This window comes from Anopheles merus, chromosome 3L (assembly GCF_017562075.2).
Source record: "Anopheles merus strain MAF chromosome 3L, AmerM5.1, whole genome shotgun sequence".
Taxonomy (NCBI): Eukaryota; Metazoa; Arthropoda; class Insecta; order Diptera; family Culicidae; genus Anopheles; species Anopheles merus.
Window position 1 is genome coordinate 31803135 of NC_054085.1, and position 25540 is coordinate 31828674.

The following is a 25540-nucleotide window of genomic DNA, read 5'->3' on the forward strand; positions in this document are numbered from 1 at the left end:
AGCTGGTGATAAGTCTTGTAGATCATAATCATTTATATTCGCGTAATTGCGCACCAGCGTTTCATTTGTGGCGCATTTGTCAAATCACGTGTGAGCGTGGCTGAAGATGTGTGAGGAATTGTTTATTCTGTATTAAATGATGAGTGCTTTCAGTGGCATTATAGTCATAAGTGTAATGGAATGGAAAGGGTTCGGAAGAGCAATAATTTATTATTATTTATTACGCAGATTTTAATTTTTCACTTCTACGTTATGTTTTGTAAATGAATAAAAGGTTTAAAAAGAAAATTGAAACATAAAACCACATGCAGAAACTCAAACCATTAGGTTAAAAAAATGCTCACACAAAGAGGCTTCGTTTTAGGCTGCTTAACTGGCTGGTTTTGCTCGTGAACTGTGTCCGAGCGAAATAAAAGATGCAGCAGTTGGTCGTATTCGGGCTCATTCGGTTTATACGAACAGCTGTTTAGGGAAGGTTTTACGGATGAATTCCACTTCTATTACGGTCAGTCATTCTGGTGAACTCGTTCAGGATGGTGGGTTTTGATCAGTTGGTTCTATATTGAATGTTACTTCAAGGCAAAAAAGCAGCACAACAGTCAACGTAAATAATGATTCAGAAAAGTTGTGCTACAGTGCATCTTACGTTGCACGTTCAGTTTTGTTCGTTTCGTATAATGCTTTTGCGCCCCCTCTCGGCAAGAAGCATACTGCGCGCATCGTGCACAGATTGAAATAATTCTCCTCGCCGTAACCGGCAACCAAATGTGTTATAAGCCGGTGTGAAAATCCTTTATAAAGCATTGTTAAAAAGTGTTTATGTGTTTGTGTATTTACAAAAAAATAAGGGCTGTATACCACCCCACCGGGCGAAGATGGTGCTAATGGGAGAAAAATAATGCGCTATTTGAGCAAGCAGTGGAGAAAAACGCGCAATGTGTGCTGGTAAATATTTTACGAAGCGCAGCGAGCACGAAGCGAGCGAATGAAAAGATAAACCGTGCGGTGAATGAACGGTGAATGATATTCGTTTGGTGGAAACGGTGTGATATGCGTTGTTGGTGCTTTTTGTCCCTCCCCTCAAAGAGATTAGAATCTTCGGGCAGTGCTACTTTTTTGAGTATTTTAAGAAGTTTTTTGTTCAATTTTGCAAACCTCTGAACATACAAGTGGATAACAGAATATTGTCATGTGGGTATAGTATGGTAAGTAGTTTTACATTGGTTTGGTTCAAACCAAACATAACATTTTGAAAAGGCACAGTAATAAGTAACCAACAGACCTTAAAAGTATTCCAAACGAACAAAGAAACGCGGAGCGGTAGATGTGCAGTGATTGGTTTCATATTGAACATTTTCGGACTTTGAAACTTAAAGTAAGATAATGTATGATTTAATCCAGAAGTATTATACATTTGAGAGTGAAGGAAGTGCCTTTTGCTGTTAGTTAATTTGTAACTGACGGGCAAAAAAACAAAACTATACTGCAATTTGCATATCATTTCATATCGGGAATGTATTCCCGGGAATCAAACGTCCCCCTAGTTTCGTTTGGCATTTGGTACATATTCTTGAGTAGATTGTGTATGAGTTCTGTTCAGATTCACTCTACTCTCAGCCACTAAAAACCCATTTATTCCGATTGCTATGACATCGACAGAGCATGTGGTCAAAGAGTTACAATAGTACTTCTAGCTGCAGAAGTTTGAGCAGTAGTAGTTTGTGTAAAGCTCGATTTCGCCTTCTTTTCTAGTTACTATAGTAGCAAAGCGAATGAAATGCTGAACTGTATGCTGTTGGCTTATATTTGCCCTGATCAAACATAGTATCCGGTAAGGATTTTGAGGAATTTCGCAGAGATTGGATTGAATTTTCGAACATTTCGAGCATTATTTGGACAAGAAAAATTAGAACATGAAATTGTGTTTGAATGATTTCGGTCGTACAAGATACCGGATAATTGTTCCGGTAATTCAGGATAATTGGCGACGCTCAACCGTACCATGAAAATGTATTCGTTTGTCGCTACTGGAACATGGCACACATGCACTTGAGCGCGACATCTGTCCGACTGAATCGGAATCACGGTGCATTTGGGTGGAAAATTGCATCAACGCTTACACCACTCGGCTGCTGTCACAAAAGCCAACATCAGTGCTCTCGATTTGGCGAGCCGCGAGTGTCCGTTTCATTTGGGCCACTGTCATTGTTTCAATGGCCTGAATTGATACATTGTGCTGTTGCTGTCAGGTAGTTGAATGTAACTGACCATAAAACGGTTTGTTCAATAATGACACTTGGCAATGGTTGCTTCAGTGGCGCTCAGGTAGGAGAGCTAATTGCACAACGGACAAGAGCCTACTAGTCAGTGGCAAGTGATCATACTTTGCTGTTTCGGATGAAAAGGATAGCATGAGATGTATGCATGTTATTATTAGGAACGTTTTATAACCTCTTTTGGGGTTATATGGAAACAGTTCGTACAGGTGAATCATTATGTCATTATGATGCTATACATGTAGAATTTTACTATGATTTTCGCCCCACGTGTTTTTCTGTGCATCAATCGAAATACAGACTATTAAAAATAAATTGCAAAAAATGGATACCTGCCTGTTGGAACACATCCCTTAGCAAAGTTTACATCAAAAATAGCTTTTTCGAAGGTGCATTTGCAGAATAAAAAAAAACACATACGTTCAATCAATTCGTTCCATCGTGGTTGTTTGTTGATTAGTTTCGTGACAATCGAAGCATTGGTACCATCGCTTTAATTGATGCAACGACTCGTTTGAGCCAGCTAGTTTTTGTCAACCGGGAAATTTACTACCAACCACGAACAATACCAGAGCGTAAACCGTTTCGTGAAATTGCTCCATCAATCGAATTGAAACCGAGAGGTACGACGGTAAAAAAAACGATGCCCACACATATATTCACTCCGTAAAGGACGTCCAGCGTTTGACCAGCTGCGCCGCCGTACATTACCGTGATGAAGTTGGTGTGTTGCTGTGTGGTCGCTTGCTCTGGTTTGCGAACGGTTAGTGAAAAACTGGCCGGGCAGAGTAAGATGGTTCACGGCTGTAGAACTCATGGATGGAAATGCTTCATCATACAGGCGTTGAGGATGCCGGGGTTTGCCGCATTTGCATTCCACTGCATCGCCAACTGCAGTCTGGCTGGTGCATGTAGCTTGTATGTGCTAATCGAGCGCGTTTCATACCAGCGATGAAATGCGGGCGATGCTAATGGTTATTGTGTCATATTTAAGAGAGGAATGAAAAGGACGCAAAAATTAATACAAAATACAGACACAAATAAAGAATGTGACGATTAAAGTGGATGAAGGAGGTGAACCTATAATCAGTTGTTGATTATGGGATACAATAGCTGTATGTTTTCCATTACCAGAGGAAACCATTTGTCATGAATCCAAAAGTTGCCTTTGTTGAAGAAGTCCGTAAGAACCATCCGCTAATGCGTATTTTATTTAAAACAATTTAAATTTAATACAATACCAAAAGTTTCATCCATCAAAACAATACTGATGCTCCTCTTTTCATTAAGAGAAAGAGAATTGATCTAACAAGACCGTATTACTTCACTTGTTAAAGATGGTTCAATTACAATGCATTAAAGTTTATCCATCTTTTATAAGAACCATCCAGAAAGTAGATTTATATTTCCGTTTCGATGGCATTGCTATGAATTGTGTTTCCTTGCGGTAGTTTGCAAGAAACTGATATACAAGCACCTTTTGTTGGCATCAACTTCGATGATGACGCCGTCAGGTTACAATTTGCAATGTACCCAGTAAAACCATCTCACGCCCTGTTTGGTGTTGTTGCTGATGAAGCATGAACAACATTTCCTGCTGCTGGTGATGCAACATTCCCTTACTGAACAATGTTGAAAAAGGTGTCTGGTTTCCTATTTTCATTAAGTGGGTGATAATAATTGAATTTTATAGAACGATGCAGAAAATGGAGAAGTTTGCGGCATTGTGCATTGCTAAGGGTTGCTTTAGTAGAGAATGCGCTGTGTTTGAAAGTTTTTTGTGAGGTGTGAATTCGAGAAGTTTTTGTCATTTAGTATTAATTTCAGAGATAATTAGCACATTAGTCTGCAACCGTTTGAAATGTTTAATTATTTTAAATCAAGAAGAAGCTCTGAACTCTGATGGCTTTTTCCGAATTGACACATTGAAGCCAGCTTTTGAATATTTTAATTATCTTTTTCATTCTCCTCATCCTGGTAAAGATTATAGTGTGTCATTGCGTGTGATTGTTATTGTTTGCCGAATCCTTAACATTCAAAGGCTCTCCAAAAAGCAATATGAAATCGGGAAGGGCTCTTAACTTGTGGAATAATTGGCTGTTGGATGTTGGAAATCATATGCATATGAAGATGTAATTTCATTACAGTACACTTGAACATTCTGCACAGGACAGTTGAATTTGAATCTTATTGTTTGTTGCTGCCAATTACAAACATATATTGACAGCTTAATAGCTAAGAGGGAAAGAGAGTCGAGCAACAACTTTTCAAGATCTTATTCATTAGCTTTAATTGTTTATTTCAGCATAAGGATGGATTGAGCATAAGATATCATTTGAGCAATCAAGAAAAACATAATTAAGTTATTTTAACTATTGTGCGTCATTGACTTTTCCAATATTCATTTACTTCCAATATGTAGTAATCTATTTACTTATTTCATCAAGTATCGAAACACACTGTTGATACAATTTTGTATTCGAAATTTTCGTCGCGGCAAGTGTTTTGGTTTTGTCAAGATATTTTATATTTTAATGAAATAAGTGTTGAAAATTTAATACTGATTGTGGGGATAAGCTTTAAAAAAAAAACGTGGACCATGTCTGTTAACGCCACGGACCACAGGTGGAAAACCACTGCTTTATATGATTTTGATTCACTGTTGCTTCTTGGCAATGAGTTTTATTTATTTTAAATTATAAAATAATAAAATGAAACAGCGAAAAAACAGGTCATTTACTTCATTCACCACGCTTGACATGTTCGCACGATTACACGGGCAAAGAATTCTCACTCTAATTTCAGTGCCAGTTTTCAATAAAGCCTGTCTGCGTTGTTTGGCTGTTTGCATTATGCCGACCGAACTGGTTTGCATAACGGTGTCCCAACCTGTTGTCACCCATTTGCATGTGCACGCTGGTGTGAAACAATAATGTACCATACCCAATGCTGTGATTCGCAAGCATATTTTGGTCGGATGTGAATCTTTTTGTGTATGGTACCGGTGAGTGTGATTGCAGGAGGTTGATGCAAAGTATCTTTGGCAAAAGTTTAGCGCTCGGATGTGCACGTTACGGGACAAATTGGATCATATTGGAGCTCGCCGGGTCTCTCTCTCCCTCTCTATCTCATTGTAGAGGAAGCTACACACGAGCAAGTTTTCGAAATGAATTTCCGGCTGCACACGACATCCTGTGGTGGTAGTGGCCTTTCGTAAGGAAGCTGTTTCAAACTTATCTCGAGCCTCAATTCTTACCGTACCGGTTGCTTAAGAGTCCTAAGAGTCCAATCCTATGCGAGGTATAGCACATCGCAAGTTTGTCGTCGAAAACTAACCTCCTGTTTCGTGGTGGCACATTTTACGCAAGGAAAACGTTCCAACTTTAGAGTTTGTTCGCTGGCTTGCGTAATGATAATATATGCATTCGTACATATATGCACGATATGCCGCATATCTAAAATTCATAATTTGGTGTGTTATTTGTTGAAATACAAGCAAACAGCTTGTTACAAACATGTTCCGCTTGAATTTTAACCAGCAACAGACTGCAAGGATGATAGTTTTTTTTTTCAGCAATGATTTTAATGGTATAATCTGACATTCGGTTTGAGTAGGGTACGAATAGCTGCATGCAATTTGTTAGCTTCGTCGATCGACCGGACGGTAGTATGACAAGAAGTATGAAGTAATCACGAAGCAATAGTGTGAACACCTCCATTTTGTTCAAAGCATTTTAAAGACTCTTTAGTACCGAAGAACCCCGGAATCATGGAGCATTAAAGTAGGAAGCTGAAAGTGGACGCCAGATGCTTTCATATCATTCACACGTAATTACTTTGAAAGGGGTTTCCAGTTCACAGAAAAAAAAACTTTTTTAAAATAAAGATAAGTTGCTGTTGCAGTTAAAATAGCAAAGGGTATATATAAAACTGGTTCGAACTACGTAGCTTGATATGTTTTTTTGAATAAATGTATAGGTGTGGCATACAGTATTCAATAACTAATCAGCTTGTGCTGAGCTTGTGAGCTTAGGATATGAAGCGATAAACTATGCCATATCATTTTAATGCATGAAACGGTAGTGAATAATGCCTCAACCTCCACCTCCACGATACTGTTCGATCGAGAGCTGTTCATTCGATAGGGAAAGCTTCCGAGCAACGGTCGAGCTTATTCCCGAACGCCGACCGATGAATACACTCCGAAGCGCTTATCCACGAACAGCTGATCAATGAAGGAGCTCGAATGAATTTGAGTGTTTTTGTTTGTCAGTTGTAGACGTGTTTTCCGCCCGACAACATGTGCGGAAAGTTAAGTGTTAGATGGTGATAACATTGCTCGCGGAAAAGGTTGATTTAGTGAAAATAAAAGAAGGTTTACTATCTTATGTTATGGAAAAGGTTTCTTTTGGTTTTGCTGACTTTAAATGTAGTGTTTTTTGTTGTATTTCAGATGGAAGAAGAATGGATGTGAAATGTAATAGCCGTGTTTGTTCATTACATGAAAGCTGATTTTCATATCAAACTATTTAAAAAAGCGAAAAAAAAAACAATATCCGTTGCAAGCTGAGTTGCTTTCGAAACAATACAAAAGTGCTATTTAATTGCGGCATCACTCTCCTGGCAAGATATCAGCAAAGTACGTCTGCTGTAACGGTAAAACCGGTTATTGGATGTTTTACGACACAACCCAATCGATTGCAATTGGAATGGAATGAACTGAGGGAAATGTGAATTTGAACTGTTGCCTACGTCAACATTAAGCATAAACACAATTTCTCAATTCCTTCCCCCAGAAGGAACATCTATTCAATATCGTAGCATGTAACGTTATCGGCATCCTCTCGCAAGGTAAGAAATGGTGGGGTTATTTATAATGTCTTTGTAAATTAAATACAGCCTCCTATTTGTCATCGGGTGGCCCACTACTGCTGAAGCATCCATCTTTTCAGCCGCCTGTAATGCCCAATGAAATGTGTTTATTTTGAGCAGGCTGGGACCCGTAGGGGAGGGGGAAAGAGGACAGCAGGGGGGGAGGGATTGAATCGATGATTAAATGGATCGAATGAATCAAAATTGATCACAAATTATTCATCGATTGGGGCACGGGAGGTAAATATGCCATCCATTTTTCGTAAGCAAGGGAAGGAATTTACGGATACATCAAAGCTAACTTTTGCGACGGTTGATAGAGCACGGAAGGCACCCATTGATAGACCGATCCGGTTTTTGGGGGGGTTGATTTTTGCGTGGTTGATTTATGGTTTTTACATGAGAGTGTATTTTTCTTATTGTTTGCTTTTTAGCTGTTGCTCCAGTCAGTGAAAAAGGTTTGATAGAATATATACCACTTTGAGTCCATGATATATGAGTTTGTTTTGTTTCAGTTAAAGTAGTAGATTTGCCAGGAAATCAACGTGTGGATGTAAAATGTAAAGCTATACTTGATTGAAAAATAATTACAAATTCAAATTAAACAGCAAAAAAGATGTTTCCAAGATATTTAACAGTGAACACTACGAGCAATCATTGAAATGTAATACATTAATTACATGACGCAATACACCATAACTTTATTGTTAGACATTTAAATTTTATATTTCCCCTGAACAAGCCATAGAAAAATGGAATTTAATCAATCAACCGATGCGAAACATAATAGCCGAGCGGTTGTTTTTGTGCTCATTTTTAGTATTGTTTTTTTTATCCCTCCTCCCTCGGTTTGCTGCAGTACACACTTTGTACAGTAAACCACAATCCGTGTGCAGCAATTAAGTGTAGCTCTTCAGATTAAAAATCGTTTATTTACTGGTTCTGCATAATAATTCAATGGCGGTTAGGTTGCATCCGGTGGACGGCTATTTGCATATTATCTGCTCTTTTTTTTTCGCCTTCATTATCAACCTACCTGATAGTATTGGATGGGTGTGTGAGTGTGTGTGTGTTTTTTTTGCACAAGGCACATGGATTTATTTCTCGTTTCACAACTTTTACAGAACAATGTTAACGGGATTTCAATCACGGAAGGTGTGGAATTAACAGAAAGGCATGCACATATGTAGTGTACCATTTAACGTTGGTAATGCTATACAGCCATTGATGGGAATGAGCATGCACGGTCTGTATGGTTGTATTCACAGAGACACTTTGAACATGTAATTAAGCTTCTGCAGTGCTCAATGTAATTCAATCTTTTCATAGCGAAATAAAACCAAAAAAAAAAAAATCATTGATGAGGATGTTTATAAAACGATGATGATGGCTTTTAATTCCTGAATCTATCGGAATGATAAAGCATGTTATCGGGAGAAAGAATCACAATTTGCAAACCATTAGCACAGTTGTCTCAGCAATGCAAGCATCTAAAAGTCTACTTTCTGTGGTGTGATCAATTTAAATGTATATCAAAAGATATAAGAGTCACTTTATAGTTGTGTTTTTATTTCATCCAAAAATGGAAGTATGTGAATGTGCTGGTTTTTATTAGAGGCATAAAACATGAGTTGGCTGATGTCATGATTTGGACCGTGTCCAAAGCGAACAAAATCCATCGCATTTAAAGTAGGCCAAAGTTCAGTGTTGGGGTTTTCTCGACGGCCTACATATAACTGTCTGGCGCCATGGAAATATTTACAGCATCCAAAGACATATTGGCACCGGCCGAAGAAGGACCGTATATTCGAAATGGAGATCATCTTTAGATCTGAGTTTAAAAAAAAAGATTCATACGATTTATTTGAGTATTCAAGAGGGAAAAGAATTGTGAAATATTATGCATAGAAGTATGCTTACTATAGAAATATTATATTGTATGCAAGTGTTAGGTGCCAGAGCAATGCAAGCAAACCAACCAACAAGTCAATTGACTAATAGAACAAAAGATCAAATTATATTCGGATTTGTGCTATAACGCTATGGTATGTGTGGTCAGAAGTTGGACCAGTTTGTATCATTTATGATTGAGAGAGAGAGAGAGAGGCAAAATACATGCTAAATGAAGCAGCTGTAGTTGACAGCCAGAAACATGACAATAAGTGGAATATAATGAAATGATAAATCATGCCTATGTTTGTGGACGGATTGCATTTTTGTACTCTCGTACTCCATAATTATCCATTTTGCACCATCTGTTTGATTTGAAAATCAAATTAATTATTTTGTTAAAACATTTAATATTGTTGTAACACTTTTTCGATTCTATTATTTATGTTTTATATCTAGCATAGTAAAAAAGAAATAATTTGTTTTGGTTTGTTTTGGTTTTACAGGGTTTTCGAGGAGTTCTCATACATGTGAGACACTTTATTGACTCCTTCTTACGTGAAATGAACTTAATGTAATGGGAATTTGACTCTATAGCACACTTGTTGGACAAATCTAGTTGGATTTTCAAGGAGCCTGCCTGAAAAAGGGTGCCATAGAGTCCAATTTCCATCACAGAACTTCACTTCCAATAAGAAAGAATCATGGAAGTGTCCCACAACTATTGAAACCCCTGAAAAACCCTGTATAGATCTACATAATTAATTCATGATTAATAGATCACATAATTAAACATTAAATAAAGGTTAAAGTTTTACTAACTACAATAATTGTCTGCTACAATAATAAAAAATCCAAAATATGAAAATGTTCTCTTTTAGGCCAAATCATTTTAATAGTATTACCTTTGCTTTAAATTTCAACAAATGAGCAAAGATAATATATGAAATTCTTCAACCTTTAAAAACAAAACCAAACAAAAAAAAAAAAAACAGACGAACGAAGTGAAAGTAATTTTGCTTACCGATTTATTTACTTTCGAGCCTTGCTGAGCCTCTCCCTGCTGTGCTGTGCTATTAGATTTGGCGGCCACGGCCACCCCACGGTCTCAACACGCTCTCTCAAGCCGAAAAGGTGAGCATATTCATTTCCCGCTACACGCCGCCGGTCGTTGCGGTGAGCTTTTTGTGTAGTTCGCAAATGACTTACACTTTTGCTGAACCGGATGCTGTAGTACTTTCGGTAGGAACTAATTAATTTTACCAAGCTGTCAAACTGTTGCCCACGAAATGAGATAAGTTGGTTGGGATGTTTTGGTCCGTAGCTAGCTGCTGCTAGCATCGATAGTCTTTTGAGGTAGGTGATAGTCTGCTAAGGACGGTTGGAGGCGTATACGCTTTTCGTGCTATGTACGCTTTGCGCATTATAACGAATTATTTTTTTATTATAATTGCGATTATAACGAATCTTGAGAGTAGTAAGCAGGATGAATGGAGTAAAACGTACGATGGAGAATTAAATTAGCTGGCTCTTGCTGATTCAAAAGCAGTAAAGCATTTGTTTTGCTAGTTTAAACCAGCTTTCGCTGTAACATAGTACAATAAACTCAGTCAATAGACACCAAGTTTTTGGCATATTTTGTACATACATGATCATGCACAATATTATGTTGAAATATTATATCATAAATAAATTGCTTTTAAAATATATTCATTTTCTTCTAGTACAGTGCTGCTTCCTTCACGACAGCAATCGAATAATTCCTAGCAGTCATCCTTCAAACAAAATCATGGTCAAGAACAGACGTTCAACAACTACCACTTCATGAATTGATTGGCTGAATCAGGGATCGATTCAGCTAGGTGAAATGTGATGAAAAAGAAATCGAAAATGAACATTTTTAGAAGTGTACTTGGAAATACCGATGAGGTCAGAATCACTCTGTACCTTCTGCTTTCATGTTTCTATTGGAAGTTTACGCATCAATATCCTCTTGTCACTTTATTCTTGTTGGTTTTTTTTGGCTTAAAAAACCGACCAATGGAGGAAGCTTTTAAGCAATACGGTATACGAAAAAAAAGAAGTTTGATGTTTTCGATGTGAGTTTCAAGGATTATTGGCAATTAAAACCCGCCTGAATGGGAATTTCCTGCCATCCATATCTGCATTACTAAAATATAGATAGTCATGAAAAGTGTACTGATATTCCTTCCACGCGACAAAAGCATAGATATGTGAAGCAAAAAAAATGTACGTTTAAGCCACCTGGATGAAAAATAGCTTTGAACGTTTGATGACGCAACTATTTGCAACGACCAATCACCAACCACCAGGTGGGAAAACTGGCCCAGGAGAGAACATGGCCGATCGATGCTGGGCAATACACCGATGGTGATGAAAATGAGGTGGTGAGAGATAAAAAAAAGATGCTAGTGATGAAGATGTATCCTACTCATCCACATGGCAACAGGTTGTGGTGGCCTGGCCTGGGTGTGCAGAGTGCACTTGGGTAATGAAATTCGTGTTCGTGCTCATTTTTTTATGCTGCTGCTGTGGTCGTAGTGGTTAGGTGGTGCTGACATGATGAATATTGTGTGGTGTAGTTTCTTGAAGGGTTATCATTTTTAACTCACAAAATGCATTCATACAGCTGCAATTTACTGGCGTTAGATAATAGCTGACTTATGCCATGTCCGTGTTGTATTTACGCCGAATTTCATTGTGCCAAATGATGGGTGATTTTAATTACATTTTTGCATTAGAAATGAGCAATGCTCTTTTTTTAAGGAAAATGTCTTGTTTAAGGATATCTCCAACCTACGTGAAGACTTTCAAACCGTCTTCATCGTACGACTTTAGTCGACTTTCGTCGTTGTTTGAGGTGATATTTTTCCTAACGCAATACACGTCCTTCTTCCAATTTACAAACGCTGGTGTTGATTGGAGCCGATTGCAGTATTTCTTTCAGTTTCCTTGATGTTTTTATGCTTGTTTGTCTACGTTTTTCTCGTTGTTGTGAACTTCACAAATCTCATTCAGATCGTTCTATAGGGGCGATGTTGTTTTGTGCTCCCTTGAACCAGCATGCTTTTGGTTAACAGTGAGCATTTCTCCTGGGTTACTTGCCTCATTATCCCATGGTTGCCATTATTTCGCACCACGCTGCTGGCAAACATTCATAACTATCACGAATACACTTGGCCTGTGGGTTTACTTTTTTGTTGTAAATTATTTTTGTTGTACCACTCGTTTTTGCTCAATGCAGCATGCGTCTGTTTGAATTGAAAGCAACAGGGTGCTTTGCAAGGTGTTCGTTACGGTGAATCGTTAGATAATGCACAGGCAGAAACATTTGAAGATTATAATTTGAGTCTGGTAGTAGGTGTTTACATTAAGATTGTTATTACATAGTTCTTAGGTCTGTCTTAACATAAATGAAATAATAGCTGCAATAACTCTTATGAAGTATGACTAAAAACCTGTATGAATTTAGAATGCTTAGCCGAGGCACTTAATTATTTAGATAAATAAACAATTTTATTGATTTTAACTGTATTTTTCACATTATTTAGAATAAAAAAGTACGTCGAAAACCAAAGCCATTCATTGGTATGCAAAACTGTTTGCTCAAAATTGATTGCATGTTAATCTGTTTCGAGTCCGGCAAAGACAAGTGACTAAATTGCGCCAACTAATTGCGTGTGGTTCTCGGCTCGGAGTGTCGTCCCCTAGTGCCTTAATCGATACCGTAATCAATTATGTAAATCCAGTGGCCCGATAAATGACTGTTAATTTAGACATGTGCTAAAAAAAGCACGGAACGAACTTTGAATATATAATGTGATAGAATTATCACGATGGATCTATTGTGAATAAAATTGTACCGAAAAGACTAATTACAAAAATACAAATTAGCAGAATACAATAATGTGTGGGTTATAAAACGATGGTATATGAATTGTTGAAAGATGTTTTTTTTAATCAGATAAGTGTTCTGCTACCAACTTTTCTAACAGGAAATATTTACACTGATTTATTAACTGCACGAATCGCCCCGATTGACTCGTCTTGCTAGTAGTTACTCTTCTGCCATATCGTAGTAATATGTTCAGGTCTAGATACAATAATGCAATAAATGAATTGTTGTAAACAGAATTAATTATTAGCAGTAGCAAGGCACGCCGAAGAACTGTCCTGCAGTGATCATTGCAGCGAAGTGATAGCTTGCGTTGCACACCACTGTGATGTCGCCGGACGTCAAAGGGTCAATAACATTCTAAATGATCTCTTAATGCCTTAATATATCCAGAAGATCTGCTGATTCAACACAAAACTTACTAGTTTGCTATCAAAAAATAAATAATCCTGCTAATTATGAATGCTCGTTTGCCATTATGAGAGGTAGGGAAACGCGGTGTAAAAATGGTAAGGTGGGGCGAAAATGGTCACCTGCATTATTAATAAATGTACGCGCGTAAAACGACTTTGAACTGTCGAAAAGCATCAAATACAATGTTTGATGAGCACCATCGTGCTTCACAACCGAATAATTTTTAGCAAATAATGGAATAAAATTTCAATTTTGCTATTACTAACGTGTTAAGGATGAAACCAAATAATGTACTTTTAGTTTACGTTTTAAGTTATTTAATGAAAGTTTACAAGTCCATTTTGTCCCTTGTTCCCTTCCACATTAAAGTGCCTGAAGGTTTATAATGAACACAAAAAAAAACATTTTTCATTTATGTGCGATGCATTTGTCATGCGTCATTCATTTTGCATTTTAAATCCATTGTGCCGGCATTTTGCTCCCAAATGGAGAGGTTGTGATTTATGACCGCACAAAGTGCTGCTGGCCAGCAGTACAAAAAAAAGGGAAATAAACCAGTAAAACCCCACACACAAATTGGATTTTTTGTGCGACACTAACTGCACGATCAACTACAGTTGGCACTAATTAGAAGGTGTTAATAAAGCTTGTATTGTTTGTTTGAAGTAAGTGGATTTACACACGCTTTCCATTAGCATTGCGCAATTTTTCATTATTGGAGAATGAGAAATCAGTTACACTGCAAATGGATTTTTGGTGAATTCTGCCATACTGCGAATGAAATTTAAAAAAAAAACCTGATTTTAAAGTGTTAAAAGTGTAGTTCTGCAGATCAAGGCTGATTAAGGCGGAACAGTGGAAATGGCAGAAATCACATTATATTATTATTTGTTTTGTTTCTCTTCATAAAGTTGTCTCTTTTCATAAAGTTTTTTTTTTAAATCATCTACATCCCTGGTTTCAATTTAGATTTGAATTATTCACAAAGTGTAAAAACTCCCTTCAAATTAGCACACATAAAAGTGAATCACTCCCAATGTCGCCCAAGATGGTTTCCGAGAAAAGCGCAGCGTTAATTAGAGAATTCGTTAATTAGCCGTGGGGAGGTTGGACAAGCACCAATTGGGCAATGGTCGCCCAATTGTTGCTTCATTAATAACAAACCATTTAATTAAAAGCAAACATTCAACCTGATGCTGTATGTTGTGTCGCCTAACTGTCACCAACACATTACGCTGGTTGTTGCCAGCGTTCACCTGATGATGTGTTGGACACATGGGTTGATGTTTTCTAAAAAGAAATAAACGTGTTTGTGTTATGCTAGCGAACGAAAACTTTCAACAGAAGTGAATTAATTATATTATAAAAAAGGTGACATCGTTTTCTATAAAAGTTTTGAAATGATAAACACAGTTGTAATAATTTGATGTGATGTGAAGTTACATTAAAAGTTGGCTATTGCATAAAACACGAAACAAACATTTTTCCTTACAAATTCAGTCATCTTAAAACATTTTAAAACAATCTACGTAACTATTTTTTATCATTTAGTGCCAGAAATATAAAATAAATTCCTTAAAAAATCACATTTTACCTTACACATTGTTGTACCCGTCACCAACTAAACACCGTCAGCGTGGAGCTGTTGAAAGACTGCACTCCGCACTGAGCTCTATGTCCACAAGTGGATGCTGTGGTATGCTGTTACTTTAGCATGAAATGCTTCGTATTTTTCTTCAGGTCCACGGGTGCACGAGCCATTAATGATTGTGCTGCAGCTGCATTCAGTGCACGTACCATTCCACCGCGGGTGTCGAGTGTTGAATGGAATAAAAAATAACATCGATTCATTTTCAACAAACTTCGCGCCCCGTCTCTAACGGTCGCGTAAGGAAATTTGTGCCCCGTGGCCCCGAGGAAAGAGTGGCATAGTGCTGCACATAATAGGTTCCCACGTGGCAGTGTAAGTGTGCACTGGAGTGTAAATGTTTTGTCCTGCGTGTAAAAAAAACCCCGTGGCACTACGTACCGGTAAATGCAAAACAATTGAAAATAAATTCGTATACGTGCCATCGGCATCGGAATAAACGTCGTGATGTCGGTTGCGGTTAGGGTTAGGTGCGATGCAACCAGTTTGTTTGATGAGGTTTGGACGGGATGGAAAGAGCAGTCGTGCTGTATTTATGAAGATCACATCCGCGAGGACATCATTTTACACGTCTTTGGTATTGCTACGTGCTAGAAGGAATGTTGAGGGAAATTTGTCTGGGAGCTTTCACATAGTTTGTCGCTTTTGAAATAGGAAGAAACGGTATGTTTATTCCAAACCGTGGGCTTTCTTCTCGAAGGTCAATTTTAGCATATTAACATTAGTAATCTCATCAGTTTTTGAAGAAATCATACGCTTTTCATTTGAATTACCACCAGTTTTAGACAAATTAAATTAAATTTTAGTTTCCTTTTGACATTGAGAATTATTCAAATTAAAATTATTTTGTTTATATCTTTATCAATATTACTGATGATTTGAACATGGAGTGGTTGAAGTGTGAATCTTTTCAAAAATATTTAAAAAAGAGCTCATGTTCCTGAACTCTTCAAGAAAACAATACAGCAGCTTCACGTACCGGCACTGCTAAAACCAATGCTAAATTCATTAGTTTCCATATATCACACTCAACAAGACAGAAAACAATGTTGTGGAGGCTTTCGTAACAGCAGAAAATTGCCAACTCCGGCCACGCTGGCCTCCTGATATGCAAACAACATTCATTATTCGACCTCAGCTGGGATGGCTTTAGCGGAAGCTTAGCCCTACCCTTACCGGTGTCGGTGCCGTTGCATTTTCCTACCAACAACCAACATTCTAATCTGCTGCTCACCGTGTTGCCATTGTTGGAACATTGCCATCATCCTGCAATGCCAGATGTAGGGCAGGATAGATTAAGGTCGGTCAGCCTAGCCGAGGCTGCATTTGCGATCGCATCGTTCTCTAAAAGCATTGCTAATCGATATCTTATGTTTAGTGTTGTGCCAACCAACACCGACGCGCACAAAAAACAAACATTACACTCACATTTGTTTAATTTAATCTACACGAAAAACCGTTCACGTGCTCGGCGCAGCCCACCGTGTGTTGGCTTCTGTGTGCGAAAGAGTGTATATATATGTGTGTGTTAAAGGTTTCGTTTATAAATTGAAACCACGGCACGGGTGTGTTATAATTCAAGTCGTCCTTCTCAAAGCTATTCCCGTTTGCTCCGGAAGACATTTTGAAAGCTAAACTCATTAAAACTACATCACACACCAGGTAAGGAATAGGCGAAAGGTATTCAAATACAAGGCGAAATTGACAGAATGGCTTCAGTCCGTTCACAAGCTTCCCGTGGTAGCATCGTTGTGGTTTGGGATTTAAAACGTGCTTTCGTGGGTTTATTGTGTTCGAATTAGATTGAGGTCGTCTCACTGCGTGAGATAAGAGATCGGTATCTTGGTTGTATACATAAAGCTTTAAATAAAACATTATGCCATAATAATTATCTGGTTGACCCAGGGTTTCCACGACGCAAACAATGCCTTTTCTGTTTCTCTTTACTTAGAATTTCGTGCTTTGTTTAGCAACTTCACTAGTGAAAGTTTGCCTTGCAACCTGTGACATTCCAGTAGGAACTCGTTAAACACTGAATCATCTCATGGCTGGTGTGACGTAAAATTTCCTTCCGGTGTGTGTGTGTGGCCGGAATTTCCCGCAACATCCGAGTGTTGTGGTGCTGCACGTTTGCCTCTGCCTCGTTTTGCTGGCAGAGTTTTGTCATTCCAAACTTTTGCCTTCACTGCGGAAAACAACGCAGCGGATCATGCTTACAATTACAATCAACAAAAGAAGAAGCGGAAGATGAGAAAGAGAATAGTTGAATAGAAAAGCAAGCTAGTAAAATATTGTCCGACCGAAAATAGTACAAAAAACAATCCTGTTGTCGAGCAGTGGTTTGTCACGATGAGCTTCCCTCAAACTTTTCTTCTTGTTTCTGTTGCCATGAAACTTTCACCCCTCTTCTCACATGTTTGTATGTGTGTGTGGGTGTCCCGGAGGTATGCACACGTGATATGGAAGCAACAGTTTTTTTTGTTCCGAAACCGCAAAGCAGTCGACTTTGTCATCGCTTTGTTCGTTGTGTAAGCTGGCACTCGTCCCCGGCTGATGGCAGTTCTGGGAAAAGCCAGTGAGAGAGCCGAGGTGTTTAGCTGTGGTTCGGTGGTTAGATTGTTGCTAAGTTTTCTCTTTGACATTTGATGAGTTGCCTGTACCTGAATTGGGATTTATCGTTTGAGTTTTTGTTGCGTAAGTTAGTCTTTGATTTCCATAATTAATAGGCAAATGTTTGGTATTCGGTTTGTATTTGCCAAACACTACCGTAAATGGTAGACACGGAAAACAAACTACATTAGTCACAGCATAATTAACGAGTGTGAAGGTTCGGAAAATGTGAGAACCAGGATGATTGTGCTGATTCGTATTAAATTGTTACGCTTAATTTATTTACAGTTAGTGTTCATTCTGTTGATGCACTTTGAACCGGCGATCAAAGGGTTTGAAAAAAAAACTATATCCTACAGTTACGTTTACTATTTTTTTTTGCAAAGAGAGATGTATTTCTGTAGCATTGTACTGTTAGCGGTGCAGTGCATTCTGCTCTACATTTCCTTTAAAGCGAGTCGATATTTAACTTCTTTTTTTTCCAGCATTCCTGTATTTATTGATACCGAATAATTTGTACTTTTATTTACTTTTACGTTGAATATGCTTTTACTACCATTTTTTGATTACATAAAGATTACATAAAGATTACATACTGCCTTCATCCAGATTATATTCATGGAGTAAATTGAATAATTTATGATGGAGGCGCCCGGTACTCCTTGAACAAATGCATACAACGTCGGATAGCCTTTATAAAAAAAAATATTTCGGTTTGATACGTTAATTGGAATAATTTAATTAAAAATATTGCAAAAATATTATGAATAAGATTTTTTATAATTAAATTAATAACTCTACTAACTTCGTTAAAATAAATTTTAATCATTAAAATTACTTTTAAAAATGTAATACAGTTTTCCTTTAAAGAAAATGTTGTCTCTTTTAACCGTCAGAAGTTGCGACTATTTGCTATTTAAAACCCGCTCAAGCACACGATTTATAATTACAATTTCTTTTACCATTTTTCTCATTCCAGATCGGTGCCAAATGCATGCTATCCCTGAAAGCAAACTGTAGATAAAACTACACATTTCTGATTAAATTTCTCGCTTACGTTTTGCACCAGTGTTTTTTTCTCGACTAAAAACGGATGCAGAATCATTCCGGAAATGCATAGCATGCGAGCAACATAGATAACAGCGTAACATAAACGTCGTACCAACCATCGTGAACCCCCACACTCGGTGTGCACACACATCCGAGGACTGTTGTATTTTTGTGTGTGTTACAAACAAATAGGTTAAGGACATTCATTCATGGTGGGACATTCCCAAAAACGCGCCACGAATTTCCCGAAGCACATCGGTCTGGTGTAGCACACACACTGCTCGGGCAGGCTCGGTCAGCGTTCGGCCGTTCGGCGACACGAACAGCTGATTAGCGTCGTGCGCGAGTGTTGCTGGAAAGAGTGTGCACGCGCCCACAGCCAGTTCTAGTCAGGAGCTCATCCCGAACGGATGGTGGTGTTCGTGTTGAAACGTGTAAGCACAGTCGCCTGTGACATAAATATGGGAAGCAAGTCGTCGTGGAGTGGTGAAAACAAGCATTTAAAACCTTGAGAAAGAAAAAACAACCACATTGAAATCAAGTAATTCTTGTGCCAAATAAGCGCCAGTGTTCGAGTAAGGAGGATGAGTAAACTTAAACCCGGCATTTGCTCATGCCCATTAGCTTAACCCCGCCGCATGCTTCTAAATGTGCCGTTGCTAACACAGGTCCCCGGTGATGATGGTGCTGATGAGAATAATGTGTGGAAAATAGATTACGGAAGAGATTCGGGCAGAGTGCGTTTAAATATTTTACGCGACAAAAGGCCAAACCGTTGTTCGAATGGAAAGTGCCACCGGCTGGATGGATGGATGGATGGAAAAGGTTAATCACTGAGCAGAGCGGTAGTGTACATGTGTGAGTGTGTTTGTGGATGTGGAATGCTTTGCCCAGAACGAGATCATACCGCCGGCAGCTCTGGTCGGTGCTGGGGAGGTGGGTTTCTACCGTGGGTAACGAGTGTGTAAATGAGGTGTGTAAGAGAGTGATTTAGAAAAGTGTGATCGTTTGGTTTGGAGTAAAGCAAAGCAAAAGAGCAAACCATTCTCGATGGAGATACGGCAAGCTGCTACAGTGTACGCGAGGCGAAGCATGAGAGGAGCTACGATTACCGTGATGCTCGTGATGCTGATAGTGAAAGGTTTGTAGCTGGAGGTTCCAGAAACAGTTTTTAAGGGGCTAATGATCATCAATATTTTAAGTGCATAAATGATACAGGCTTCATTGAGTTTCAGAGTAATTACTTACATACTTTTAATGAATTGAAATTAGTTTTCTTTTATATATCACAATCACAATTTACCAAATACCACAATCAATACAAATCAGGCTTGAATGCTTCGCGTCTTTTTTTGTTGCGCTTATACATTCGTCTGTCGTTTTGAAATTGAAAAGCGAACGATTGGTGTGACACAGACACACCGACAGATTGCGAGAACCAATTAATCGTGATATATTGTACCGGAAAGGCTCAGCGGAATCAGCGCGGCACCCATCAATCTGGATTTAAAAGTGTGAACATAAAAATACGAGCGTACCGTTTCGAGCGCGCAGCTGGCAAACGTGCTCCTATTTATTGACAGTATGTCTGATTTGTCGTTTGCCGGAAGATTATGTTTTTTTAAAGGTTTTGTAAAATATGTTCTTTTTCTACTTTATAGTCTTTCGCAGCAATTTTTGTCTAAAAATCGCTTGATACAATGCATAAAACGTCGATCTGATAAAATTAATCGAACAATCGATCTTAACTTTCAATAACCGTGCATTGATTAATATTTTCCCTTCCAAATTTCCTTGCGGCAGAAAGCCTACCCCCCCCCCCCATTACCCCCCTCATCAAAGAGATAAAGCTCGTTCTCATTTTTCCTTCGCCATAGCACGGAAATTAGAATTGCAAAATAATTTAACTTTTGCAAACTTTCGCTCCGAAGCCCCCAAATCTTCGAGGTGGTATCATCGCTCAGTATCAGCCTACACCGGCGACTGGTGTGGATGGTGTTGCTGGAATGGTAAAGGAAAACCGCGCTCGATAACCGGTGTGTAACAGGGTGTAAAGGTTGGGGTGATGGATCGATTTTAAAAGACGCGTGTGCTTGGGGAGCTGGCACACGATATATTCTTTGCACGTTTTCGGGCGGCGTTCCATTCCACCCTCCACACAGGTTTGGGAGGTTGATCTTATCGCACACGGAGGGCTGCTCGCTTGCGTTCGGTTGTTTTACACGCAACGGCACATGAACGGCACAGTGGGATGTAGGGCATGGTCGGGTGATTCGATTTTTGGTAGCGTAGGCATCGATTGATAGCTCATTTGTTACTCGTTTGCTGAAATTAATTTCATCCAAACGGGCGGGTTGACAAGCGGAATTCGTTAGCAGCTTGCAGCGGGGAGATAAATTAAATTTTAAAACTTTGTGAGCGGTGATGGTGCGTGATGCATTGGGAGAGGCAGAGTTGGGGTCTGGGTTAAATTACACTAAAAGTCAATTTTATGCCATTTATGACAATCAATCTTTGTTCGCTGTTTAGGGAGTGAGGTAAGGTTAGGGGAGAGGAAGGCGTTGTGATAAAGGCATGGTAGAGAGTTTATTTACATTTGAGATAAATAAAATGATTTTATATGGTATTTTATATAAAAATTCTAGCCGGTCTCATGGTACAGTCGTCAACTCGTACGACTTAACAACATGCCCGTCATGGGTTCAAGCCCCAAATAGACCGTGCCGCCATACGTAGGACTGACTATCCTGCTATGGGGGGAAAATCAATAAGTCACTGAAAGCCAACCCCACAAGTGTGTTGGCAGGCCTTGACCGGCATCGGTTGTTGAGCCAAAGAAGAAGAAGAATATAAAAATTGAAAATTTTGATATAATGATATGTCTCCCAAAATAATAAAAGAAACAAATCGTTTAAATTGTTCAAAAATAATGGAAAAGACGAACGTTGCCATTAAATGATTTCCAGAAACTGAGTAAATTCGAGGAAAAAATATGTTTATTGCTCAAAAAGATACACCCAAACACACAACCCAAATAGAATGCTGCTGCAAAAATCAAAGCAATATACACAATAGGAATATAATCTGTTTTTGCCTTCAATGTGTGAAGGTCGCTTTCCGCCTATCGCCACTCGGTTGTTGTCAAATTGTGGTGCTATGGGACAATTTGCAGAATTTCATAACCTAATTTACAGCTTCTAAGACGTACAGCGTGATTATGGCATCGTGATCAATCGAATTGAATTAATCGTTGATTACCGTTAATAATATTTTTGTCACTGGCTGTCATCGGTGCAAATTTCAAACGGATCGTTGTGCTAGAACTTTACTGTTCTGCTATGAGCCGCTTCAGTTAGACACAGCAACAAACACGTGCAACAAATGAAATCATTAACACGTGCAAAAACACATTTACATAATCCCCATACAAAAGGCACAAAAAAGAAAACGAATCAAAGTTAAATCTCAATTGTAATCAATGAATTCCATCGTACCGTGGCGTGCCGTGAAAGTACCATTCCTCTTTTTAGCAGTGGAAAACGAACAAACGACAACACATTCCTAGCCGACAACAAAACCCTGCACACACATGTAGCTGTAGTTATTAAACATTCCCTGCTGCCGGTTGTTGTTTTCTGCATGACCTCATTCGCTTACCCGGGCCATTGTTGTCGTCTGTTTGTTCTGCTTCCCAGCGGTGTTACGGACGACAAGGACTGCAGAAAATAGAGCAGCGTGACAAGAAGAGCAAAAAAAACAGATCAGATATATCATCAAAAGATAGATCTGCTTTCGGTTTTTTCACGTGCAGTTAACGCAAAACAATAGCGAATACACACAATCACACACACACACACATACTCCCGCGGGATTACTTCAATGGGACATGTTATTTGAAAACAGCATTTTCCTTTTCTCGCTTTCCCCGCCCGGCCGTGTGTTGTTTTGTCGCAGGTGTTAGGATTGTTGAAGGGGAAGCAGGGGTTCAGAGCAGGTTCAGCCCTCCTTCCTCGCTGTACGGTAAGCTCCGGTGGGAAATCTGGGTTTTGACTAGATGAAAGGGAAAGGGGAGCGTGTTTCCGGTTCACCAGACAGTGAATCATTTTCCCGTATGAGAAACTGTCTACTGCACGATGGTACACACCGGCACGCACGATATAGGAAATAAATTGTTCGGTTCGCTTGTGTACCTTGCTTCCCACCGGCGGTGGCTTTGTTTTGGCTTTGGTTTTGGTCGTTTCATTTTGAAATTGATTCCTCTTTTAACTCTTATCCTGCGGGGTTTCTTAGGCTATCAGGTTGCGTTTGGTATCGGGTAAGATGTTTGATCAGTTCATTGGGTTTTGTAAATTGCTCGCGGAAATTGCTCGGTTGTCGTTTAAATAGCTTTTTTGGTGGTTTTGAGCCTTAAAAATATAAATATTAGGCTCTCATTGGAATGACTTCCGCACCTACGACAGTGTCCATCAATATTTTCCTCTGAGGTTTCAAACGCAAATTTTGATTCAAACGCTCGAATTTTTGTCAAAATTTTCTTTTTGCTCTAATGATTTCTAATGATTAATGTACAAATTTTGTTGAGCAGATTTAATGATTACCATAATTTTACAGTACAAAAACATAACAAAAATCGCGTAATTTGATTTTGTTTGGTGAGAAATCTTATTAAAATGTATACAATTTTCAACTCATCTTTTTCACCTGAAAATACATGAAAACATTTTTGGAAAGAAACGTTTTTTTTTCATTCCATTAAGTTCTAAAATGGCCATAACAGAAAAAATATAATGTAATAAAATGGAGTTGAAATTAAATCATTCAAACTTTATAAATAAAAACAATTGACTTACATTCAAAAACTGATGTCTTAGTGACAAAACTTGATGCACTATGTCAAAAATTGATGCTTTGGAAAACTACATTTCATGGGTGCTCTTGAGCTGTAGGATACTTTCTCAACTCAGTCTTAATTAAAGTTTATATTATGGGAATTGGATCCTTCACGGCATCCTTTTTGGACAGACTCATTGAAAATTCCTATTATATTTGTCCGAAAAGGGTACTATAGAGTCCAATTCCTTTCTCATAAAGCTCATTTCGTGTTGGTAAGAGTCATGAAAGTATCCCACAAGCATGATCACCCCTGAAAAACCATGTAAGTCTAGCCCTTGGTATTTAGCCCGACTGTTTCCCGGGCCAATCAACCATGCAAGCAATAAACAATACATACCGCATCATTCATCTTCCCATTTGGCGGCAGCAAATGGTTTTCCAAGTTCATCCGTTTCCTCCCATCTCCTCCCTTCCCACCGTGCTTTCAATCTTCAACCCCACAAAAAGCAGACAAATGAGCTCAGATTATGAAATGCTTTCGGAGAGAAATGAAGAAAAAAAAACGACGCGCCGAGATTGGATAATGTGCTTCAGGGCGAATGCATAAGCTAATCTAGCGCGTCGCCAAACCCGAACTAAACCGCTCGCCCGGATAGCAAATCCTAATTTATGCCATCTCATTCGCAAATTGTCAGCAAAACGACGATAGTTGTCTCTGATGCTGATGCTTTTACGAGGCCTTCGCCACTGTCAGCGCGCGACGGCGCCATGCTGACTGTCTGGTTCTGGGGTTTTGCCATAATTTCGCTTTGGGCGCAGGGGATGGCGAAAAAGCTCAAGAAATCTCTTCCCAACCGGCACACGGCACTGCGAATCATGCACACCACATTTATAGACGCATGACGGCATGACAGTACCGCCCGGTCGGTGCCATCCTGGCGCCGGGAATGTTTATTGATGCCGCGGCATTGTATCTGTGGCCTGGAGGAGCCAGACAATAAGAAAGCCAGTTAAACTTGTGTGTGTGTGTTTGTTTGGAGTTTCCTTTTTCTTAGTACAATGATACATTTAATCACCCCACAGTAGGCTGCTGTACTGCTCTCACACGCACTGTGGATCCAATTGGAATGAGGAAATTATGCTGAGTTATGCTGCTGCCATAGTGACCTGGATTCTGTCCAACACAGTTTCACAGCATTCAACGGAAGCCCATTTTGCAGGACATGGGCTTTTTTGTGCGAATAACTATGGCTGAAACGTTGGCTAATATCTCGCGGCGTTTTGGAGCCGCTCTCGACAGCGTCAGACAGTTTGGCGCGCTGGTAAAGCTCATATGCAATGTGTCCATAATGATTCATACAAAGTATTGCTGGCTGGATGTTTCCCATAGGTGCGCTTTCCAAAACTATGCTGGAATCAAAACTGTTTACGTACACGTTGCGGGGGCAAATTGTTAGCTTTACGCTTCTTTGATAATGTTTGTGCAGCTTTTGGCTCGGTTAAAAGTTAAATGCAACATTATTGGGTTTTCCTCTATTGAAAAACGAAGTTTCGCCCGGTGCCAAACCAATAACGAAAGCAGCCGGCAATATGGTTGGAGCTGCTGACGGAGACGAGGCCTCACATCTCCTCCTGGCGTCTTTTTTTTTTACCTTACAACTTTTTACCGGATAGTTACTGTTGTAGGTTTGTATTTTTTTTTTCGTACCTCCTTCCAACAAATTTGTGCAACGCGGAAACACGTCGACTGGAAAAGAAAAATTTTATTTATCAAAACTTAAATATCTATGAAAGTTTCATGTGCCCTTACCCGGCCCGACCCCCTACCCTTCTTCACCCATCTCCTGCACCGGTAGAAAGAAGGTATCGTCGGCGCGGAAATCTTGATCAAGATTGTTGTCGTCATACCAGATGTCGTGGCCGAACCGTACCGCTGCTCACGCTGGTTTCGGTGCAGAAACGGGGTAAAGAGACAAAAAAAAATGCTTCCCATGCACCAGACTCTCCGCTGGAAAATGTTGAAGAGAAACG

At 39.1% G+C, this 25540-nt stretch overlaps 1 protein-coding gene across 5 annotated transcripts in view; it reads left to right on the forward strand.

Annotated features, from left to right (window-relative positions):
* The first annotated feature begins 527 nt into the window (after positions 1 to 527).
* LOC121599226 overlaps positions 528 to 25540 on the forward strand; it is a 43249-nt gene continuing 18236 nt past the window's right edge. Inside the window, exons 1-3 of one of the 5 annotated variants that reach the window (XM_041926872.1) lie at positions 6558 to 6626; positions 6730 to 7127; positions 18606 to 19817. In XM_041926872.1, the coding sequence (XP_041782806.1) occupies positions 19727 to 19817 (91 nt within the window). In that variant the 5' untranslated portion in view covers positions 6558 to 6626; positions 6730 to 7127; positions 18606 to 19726. The other 4 variants (XM_041926874.1, XM_041926875.1, XM_041926876.1 and 1 more) reach the window with 4 other exon arrangements.